At 43.8% G+C, this 8,614-nt stretch overlaps 1 protein-coding gene across 1 annotated transcript in view; it reads left to right on the top strand.

The window, feature by feature from the left end:
• The window catches only part of KIAA0368 (KIAA0368 ortholog), a gene marked incomplete at its 5' end in the record, with an annotated part of 49,213 nt that overhangs the window by 36,477 nt on the left and 4,122 nt on the right, over positions 1 to 8,614 (top strand). Inside the window, 10 exon segments of the mRNA XM_009072248.1 lie at positions 1,391 to 1,541; positions 2,346 to 2,411; positions 4,546 to 4,635; positions 5,135 to 5,201; positions 5,628 to 5,719; positions 5,820 to 5,886; positions 6,123 to 6,311; positions 7,288 to 7,496; positions 7,993 to 8,036; positions 8,575 to 8,613. Of these exon segments, the coding sequence (XP_009070496.1) occupies positions 1,391 to 1,541; positions 2,346 to 2,411; positions 4,546 to 4,635; positions 5,135 to 5,201; positions 5,628 to 5,719; positions 5,820 to 5,886; positions 6,123 to 6,311; positions 7,288 to 7,496; positions 7,993 to 8,036; positions 8,575 to 8,613 (1,014 nt within the window).

Below are 8,614 nucleotides of genomic sequence, written 5' to 3'. Positions count from 1 at the left end.
GAGTCCTTTTCATCCTGAATTTAAACAGCAAATACGCAGATTCAGTTCCCAGCAGGATGTTCTTCTTTCCTTGCACATCTGGCAAACTGATCTGCAAGAAGTGTGCTGCACCAAAGCTGTCTTTTAGGACAGGCATGTCTGTTCTGCTAGCAAACAAACAATCCCATGGTGGTTCTTCAAACAGCCAGGTTCTGATTTCACAACTGATTGTGAGTAGTGACAGTTCAATTCCAGGTGTCGCTGCAGTTGGTTCAAATAATGTTTTATGTCTGTAGTGGTTCAATGTCCCTTGATGTGTAGGGACTTTATATGGTTGTCACTTTGTAACCTTGTTTATTCCTTCATTTGCTTGCTTGAAGGACAGAAAAACTGGAAAATTCAGACCTGGACTGTAGCTAGCTGGTCTTTGCAAAAATAATTATTAGGAAAGTTAGAAAACTCCTAACACAAGATAGTATTTTTTGGATTTTTTCATCCCTCTTGGAGATACGAAACCCCTTGTTAAAATGTGTCCTGAGAGGTGTGGTCAGTTTGAAAATGACAAGTGATATTTTAATAGATCATAGAATCAGCTGGGTTGGAAAAGACCTCAGGGATCATTGAGTCCAACTCTACTGTGGTTACTAGAGCATGGCACTAAGTGCCACATCCAGTCTCATCTTGAAAACCTCCAGGGATGGTGAATCCACCATCTCCCTGGGCAGCACATTCCAATGCCTGATCACTCTCGCCATAAAAAATCTTTTCCTAATATCTAACCTAAACCTCCCCTGGCAGAGCTTGAATCTATGCCCTCTTGTCCTTCTGCTGGTTGCCTGGGAGAATAGACCAACCCCCACCTGACTGCAGCCTCCTTTCAGGGAGTTGTAGAGGGCGAGAATGTCTCCCCTGAGCCTTCTCTTCTCCAGGCTAAACAATCCCAGCTCCCTCAGCCTTTCCTCATAGCACTTGTGCTCAAGTCCCTTTACCAGCCTCATTGCTCTTCTCTGGACCTGCTCCAGCACTTCAACATCCCTCCTGAACTGAGGGGCCCAGAATCATTGTAACTTGTTTTTTCTTGGGCAAAGACAATGGATGTCTCTGGGTGACTTTGCCCAGTGCTGCTTTAAAATGTGAGGATGTGTGATCTCTTCCTATATCTGTCTGTAGTACTGCCTCTTTGCCCATTCCCTTTGTGATACCCTGGCCAAAGTAAACAATCCCTGGTCAACACATGATATAACATCAGTTGGAAACTGAGGGCTAGGGTATGATTTTGCTTCAGCAGAAAAATACACATTTTTATTTGCAGGTGAATTGATATTGGTGTATCTGGATTAGAGTAGACCGGAGAGGTTTTTCAGCTCAATCTGCATTTCTCTTGTTGACCTTCCTGTTAATCTCTTTCCAGCATTAACACTCTTGTGAAGATCAGTAAAAGTGCTGGGTCTATGCTGAAACCTCATGCACCAAAACTTATTCCAGCCCTGCTGGAATCCTTGACTGTTCTGGAGCCTCAAGTCCTCAATTATTTGAGCCTTTCTGCAACAGAGCAAGAGAAAGTAAGTGCAGCTGTAATGGGAAAGTATCAACAGAACAGACATAGCAAAGATTTAAACTTGATTCAGTGAACAGAAAAATAGAAAATTTAGTTAAGGTGTTCAAAGATGCAACAAGAAATAGCTAGTAAGTTATGAAAAGGTTTGGTCATTGGAATACGACTGGACAAATGTGGGAGGTTATTTGAAGGATTTTTTTATTCCCTAGACCACTGCATATTTCAGAAAGTGAAGAACAATCTTAATAAGAATTCATGTTAAAAGTCACTACTGTTTTTCCCAAGGGATTAATTTCAGGACTTGTTGTAACTTAAACTGGGAGATGTGCCATAGTACTATGAACTGGAGGTGGATGTCAGTAGTGTATCCTTTAATTTTCTCAAAGAACCATATTAATCAGTAGCAGCCTTCTGGGAAAGTGATCAAGCCTCACTGTTCAGAAGCAGATCTAGTTAATTTCATTGTGAGGAGGATCAAACTCAGCCCTTTGCAAAGGAGAAGGGAGTGAAAGATAGGTCAGAGTGGGATTTTCTCTCTTCTTCCCTCTTTTTTTTTTTCCCCCATTTATGTGACATTGGGACTGCATGGTTAAGCTCCTGTACTCTAGCTAGAACATCTGTCTGCCTCTGAAAGGGAAACATTCATAACTGTAGATATAATTGCTTTGTCTATATGCATCTGAAGTGGATTCTGGTGTGAGGTAGTGAGTTACAGCTGATATTGCCCTTTCCACTGTTTTCATGCTGTGTTTACAATCAGGTTTGTTTGGGGTTTTATTTCCCTGTTCTTTGTTTGTTTCGTTTTTAGAATGCTATGGATAGTGCCAGACTTAGTGCTGTCAAGTCATCTCCCATGATGGAAACCATTAACATGGTAAGTACTTGTTTCAGGGTTTCAGTGTGTTGTAGAAGAACAGGAATTAAAATGGGAGCTTTACGGAATACCTCTTCAGGGTTCATTTTATTATCACATCTCCATGGGGGTGTCTGTCCACCTACTTTTTCTAGGACTGACTTCTCATCCTGTCACCAAAGCTTGTGCCTCAGATCAGTTGTGAATAACCTTGGCTCCATTTGGAATCAGGCGGATTGTTTCTCCGCCTGGAGACCTGCCTGCTTTGATGTAGGGAGCATATTTCATGTGCCTTTCATTGAACAGGAGCTTAGGTGGTTTTGGATTATGTTAGCTAACTTTTTTCTTCATCTCTGGCCCATAGTTCCATAGTCAGCTTCTCACCTGGGCCTTCAACTGATGGTAGTTATTGTCCTCAAGGTACAGATGCTGTTCAGCTGTTGCTTTGTGGTGCCTTAGATGTCTCTGCCTAGGCCTTGCCCTTGCTTTGATGGTGGAAATATTTATGGAAAACGTTGATATCACTGAAATCACTGTCAGGAGCTGGTGTTTGGCACCATAATTTCCTGCTGCTGGAGGAGGAGTTGCTGATTCCCCAACTCTGTTTTGCAGAGCTGCTTGCCCTCTATAAGAACCTGTTCCTTCCCAAACAAAAGATCTCTCTTTTCTACTCAGGCACTGCACACAGCCAGGGGCATGTGGGGAGGTAGGGGATGTGAGTGCTGAGCAAGTTTTAGGAGAAGCATAGCCACCAGAGCTATTTTTCCCTCTGCTTATGGAAATCCAACAGCAAGCCTTCCAAGTGTTGGTGTCAGGCAAAGTGCTTTCTATTAATAGTGTATGAAGTGGTTGGGAATGAAAGGCTCCATGTAAAAGTGTACTCACTGTTGTCCTGCAGGCTGCAGCAGCTGCTCTTGTCCTTCCTCCAGGCCATGTCTCTCCTCTGGCAGCCCTGGGAGGACAGTTGTGGTGCCCTGATCATTGATTGGGATTTCCTAGAGGGAGGGGAGAGATATCTGTGTCTTGTGTCCCTGGAGTAGTATGAAGATGTCCTGGCTTATAAGCAGCCTTCTTCATATTCTGGGGCTGTGTGAGAGTTGGTATGGATTATTCCCTTCACCATACTAATGCTGGAGTGGAGAATAACAGCTTATCTGACTTCCGAAGCTCAGAAAGGGTTATTGTCATTTAGCAGAATTTGCGAGAGAATGGATCTCCCCTCTGCAGAGAGTGTGCCACACAGACTGCTGGTAACATGAGGCTTTCTGTTTTGCCCAGTGACATTTTAGGCATAGGAGATTAGAAATTATACCAATAATGGTAGAATCATAGAATGATAAGGGTTGGAATGGACCTTAAAGATCATCTAGTTCCAACCACCCCCCCCCGCCATGGGCCGGGACACCTCCTGACCAGACCAGGTTGCTCAACGCTTTATCCAACCTGGCTTTGAACACTGCCAGGGTTGGGGCATCCACAACCTCTCTGGGCAACCTGTTCCAATGTCCTACCATCCTCACAGTGAAAGGTTTCTTCCTAATATCTAATCTAAATTTCTAATCTTTCAATTTATACCCATTACTCCTTGTCATATCACTACAGTTTCTAACAGAGTCCCTCTCTAGCTTCCATGTAGGCCTCCTTCAGATACTGGATATGGGTCTCCTCTTGTAATGTGTTAAGCATCCCTCTTGTACCTTTCTGTCATTTATACCACTGATTTGTCTTGACTAGTTTCATTTCATTGTCTAGTTTGGATATGTTACTGCTTCCTGGTTTCAGATAGTTGGGGAAATGCTGGGTTTTGTCGCAAGATATGCACATTTCTGCATCTCTTTCTCTCTCCAAAAAGTGTCCTCGCTAGTGTGTTACTTTTAAGCTTTCTGAAGACTTGGAGTGCAATTCCAGCCAATGATAATTTTGGCAGGGTCAGCTCAGCAGAGAAGTGGGACAAGAGAAACTGTATGTGATGGAAGCCACTTTGTGGTGCCGTTTTCTCATCATGTAGCACTCTCACAATGCAGCTGAGGAACAGCCTGCAGAGCTGAGGCAGCCTCAGCTGAAAGTACATCAGCTTAAGTCTGCCACCATTACCTTTCTTTATTCCATTAAGGTTTTTTCCCCCCTTTCTCTCTTCTCCCTTGCCTTTCTCTAGAGCTTGCAGTATCTGGATGTGTCCGTCCTGGGTGAGCTGGTTCCTCGTCTGTGTGAACTGATCAAAAGTGGTCTAGGCCTTGGCACTAAGGTATGTCTGTGGTTTTAATAGTTCAATTTGAAAATGAAGAAGGAAATACAGAGCAGTGTCAGTGTAAATATGGTTCTTTTGACTATGTCTCTTAAAGTGACAGCTTGGGCTCATTCATACTAGAGTAGTTTTACACCTGAGTCCCAATCTGCTGCATCACTTTTCTGAATGTGTGCTGCTCTAACCTCCCCTGGACTACATGGCTGCTGTGCTTTGTGATACCTGACTCCAGAAGGTTGGCCTTAATTGCTTTAAATCTTCCAGGACAATCTATACTGAGTGTGGATGCTTTTTCACTTCCTAGTTCAATTCTTGTCATTCATTTTTTTAAAAACTGTTTTACTGCTTCAGCCCTTGGCTCCTGGCTTACCAGGATAGAAGCTGAGTGGGTCTAGATCATGTCATACAAATGCATATAGCACCACAGCAAGTATTAACAGTAATAACCAGGGGGTAATATTGTTTCATCTTATCTTTGTTTTCCTTTGCAATCTTCCAGGGAGGCTGTGCCAGTGTAATTGTGTCATTAACCACACAGTGCCCTCAAGACTTAACACCTTATTCGGGTAAGCCTTTCTTCTAGTGTCAGGTTTTAAAGGTGCTTTTTGTTGCTGTGGTATTTCTTGCCTTGATTTTATTGCAAGAATGATCTTTACATATGTATTTTCATCAGACAGCTGATCAAAGTTGCCTTCTCTGTATGAGATTGGCATGCTGGGGTTAGGTCCTGGGGATGTTAAGTACCGGGAGAAGCAGAGGAAACACTTGAGGGAATTCACTAGCACCCAGCAGGAAAAATACCTCTCAGCTGTCTTGGTGCAGACTAGCAATGCCTGTGTTAGTGCAGCTCTGCCAATAGGCACTTGTTCCTTCATATGAGCTATGGGGAAAATTCCTAAGTTTGGGGAGTCTAATGAAATGCAGGCTATTGTAACTCTTGCTATGGCAATAAAAACATGATAGTTCTGATAAAGCAAAGTCTCTTCCAACAGGCAAACTCATGAGCGCATTACTTAGTGGCCTGACTGATCGCAACAGTGTGGTACAAAAGTCTTTTGCCTTTGCCATGGGGCATCTAGTCCGGGTGAGTTGGGGTTTGACAAAGTTTTAGGTTTAATTTTGCATTTTTTGTTGTCGGTCTTCTTTGAAGTGTTTGAGTGATTTGAGTCTCTTCTGTGTTACAGACTTCCCGGGACAGTAGCACTGAGAAGCTGCTGCACAAACTCAGCAGTTGGTACATGGAGAAAGAAGGTACATTGCTTCTGTGGTATTCAGTTACAGAATACACTGCAGAAAAAGTCTCTCTCTGGTAGTAGCAAGAACTAGTAAAGAAACATTTCTATATTGTAATGCTTGATTTCACTGGATGAGTAATTCCTATACATCATTATACAATACTGTGCATTCCTCTGCTTCCCAAGAGGCAGACCAAGCTGTTGAAAGGATAATGCTTCCCAGTCATAATGTGGCTTGTTTTGCTTCTTCAGAGCCAGTTTACAGAGCAGCCTGTGCTTTAACTGTGCATGCTATGGGACGCTACAGTCCAGATGTACTGAAGAATCATGCCAAGCATGTACTGCCATTGGCTTTTCTTGGAATGCATGAGATTCCTGAGGAGGAGAAAGAGAAGGAGAATTCTACTCTATGGGCTGAAGTTTGGCAGGAAAACGTACCTGGTAAGTTGCATTAAGAGTGGTAAAAGCTTTCTAGGAAGCATGGGGCAAGAAATATCTTGCATTCTGGAAATCCATTTTGGAAATAGAGTTCTCATGGGAAGAAACCTGAGAAGCTTGTTTCCATTTTCTTCCTTGCTGTAGGTTTCTTGTGTGAGTTTCAGCAAGTTATCTCCTTTGGCTATTTAAAGTAATTACAGGGGTGTTGATCACTAGGATACACGGACACAGAAGAAGTATTTTAAGATGGTGAGACACTGAATGCCACTGTGATACGGCCCTGATCATGGTGCATGTAACTGGACATCTTTGGAAATTTTGATGCCAGCCTTTAAGGCCTGCTGCACCCTCTCAAGTTACAGAGCACTTTGGCCTGTGTCTCGAGTTGAAGGTCTGTCTGGTAGTACCTGTGGTTTTAACCTTAGTGAATGAGTCTGTGCTATAGAAGGGCTGTTGTATCTGTAAAGGAGGATCTAGATGCATGATGAAATTGTTTTGCTGACTTCTTCTATGACATGATTTCAGACCTGGTCCCTCAGTCACCAGATAACTTTTCTGGAGTCTAGGAAAGGAGCTGTAAAAAGGTTTTCTAGTGACCTGTTGTTGAAAGGGAAAAAACCAAACTTGTATTCCTTAAACAGTCTAACACAATGTCTGGTGTCTTCTATGCTGGGTGAAATGAGCTCTGTGTCTACATACACACCAAAGACTTTCTTTGGATGCCCCTAGAAAACAAACCCATCTTCAACCAGCGTGGGAAGAATTCTTCAGCCCTTTGCTTGAACTAGGCCTTTCTGATGTATTTCATGGCCAAAACTTACAATAAATCTGTAACTGGTTGTTTGGATTTTGGTTCTTTTTGGGGGTGGGGGGTTGGAATGGGTTGTTTGTTTGTGAGAGTATTGCAGGGTTTTTTAAGAAGATTAGATTTTTCTTTATGTTGTGGCATAATTGCAGTTTTCCTTCATTTGACATGCAGGTACTCAGGGTGGCATCAGGCTGTATATGCAGGAGTTGATAGCCATCACCCAGAGGGCTCTGCAGTCCCAGTCCTGGAAGATGAAAGCCCAGGGAGCAGCTGCCATGGCATCAATTGCCAAACAGACGGGCTCTCTTGTACCACCACACCTGGGAATAGTGCTCTCCGCACTGCTGCAAGGCTTGCCAGGGAGAACCTGGACTGGGAAGGTAAAGAGGGAACTGGATTGCTGTAAGGCCAGCAGTGAGTGGCCCTTGAGCCAGGAAATGCAGAGTTTTGTGCTGCAGAGCAGCGCATGTAAGAACTCTGACATAGGCAGTCGGTCTTTTGCCCTGCATTTAACAGATATAGAAATGACAGGGAAGTTCAGTAGGTGAAGTTCAGATTACTTTGGGACTTGGGTTCACACTTAAGGCTATTTCCATTGCACCGTATTCTAGCTTTGAGAGGTACTAGCATGTGCTCAGAGGTGCTGCAAGGCCCCTTTCTGCTGCCAGTTCAGGGCAGGTTGAAAGCCAAGTACTCTGCTGCCTCTACAACAGAAGTGGCAGGAGACAGACCAGACAGACATCGCTTCTTCAGGCTGGTGCTGCTGGCATATTTTCCCACTCCCTCTTGCAGTGAAGTACAAGGGCAGTACAATGGCAGGTCTGTGCCATTTAGCTGTGTAGCATTTCTCAGTTGCGTCTGCTTTACCTATTGCAGGAGGAGCTATTAAAGGCCGTTGCCAGTGTCGTCTCTGCATGCAGGTAAGTGTCTTGAAAGAACAGGTACCCTCAGAATCCGAAATCTCGAAAAGGAGAGTTGCACGGTGTTACTGCCTATTGGGTGCTAAGGAAACTAGAAAGTTTATGGTCACCATCCTGATCTCCCATCAGCATGTGAGGAGTCTCTTCACTTTGTGTGCCAGTGTGTGGGTCACTGGTGAGAGCTGGAAGGGGCAAGTGATGCTTCAGGGAGACCTGCAGAGGTAAATGGTTGATCTAAGGAGGAAGTGGATGTTGAGAGGAAAAAAGAAACTAAGGGGGAAGATGGACACCTTAAAGGGAAAAAGAGAAGGTAGAAAAGTAGTGAGAGGCAATTGCATTGGAAGCATATGAGAAAAGAGGAGAAAGAAAAACAGGGCAAACAAAGAGCAAGGAAGTGCACTAGAGTGTAACTTCTGTTGCAGCTGTTGGTAGGCAACTATGTGCCTGGACACATGAGTTACGTCATATCTGTGGCAGTAGTGGGATTTGGAAAGAGATTAACATAGGTCTGCTGTTTTCTGTGTGCCTTGCATTTCAGTGGAGAGCTGCAGAAGTCTGTGCCTGGTCAGCCCACCATC

The sequence above is a fragment of the Acanthisitta chloris genome, unplaced genomic scaffold, assembly GCF_000695815.1.
Source record: "Acanthisitta chloris isolate BGI_N310 unplaced genomic scaffold, ASM69581v1 scaffold15843, whole genome shotgun sequence".
Classification (NCBI taxonomy): Eukaryota; Metazoa; Chordata; class Aves; order Passeriformes; family Acanthisittidae; genus Acanthisitta; species Acanthisitta chloris.
The sequence above is the reverse complement of the archived record's forward strand: the minus strand, read 5'-3'. Positions and strand labels throughout refer to the sequence as shown.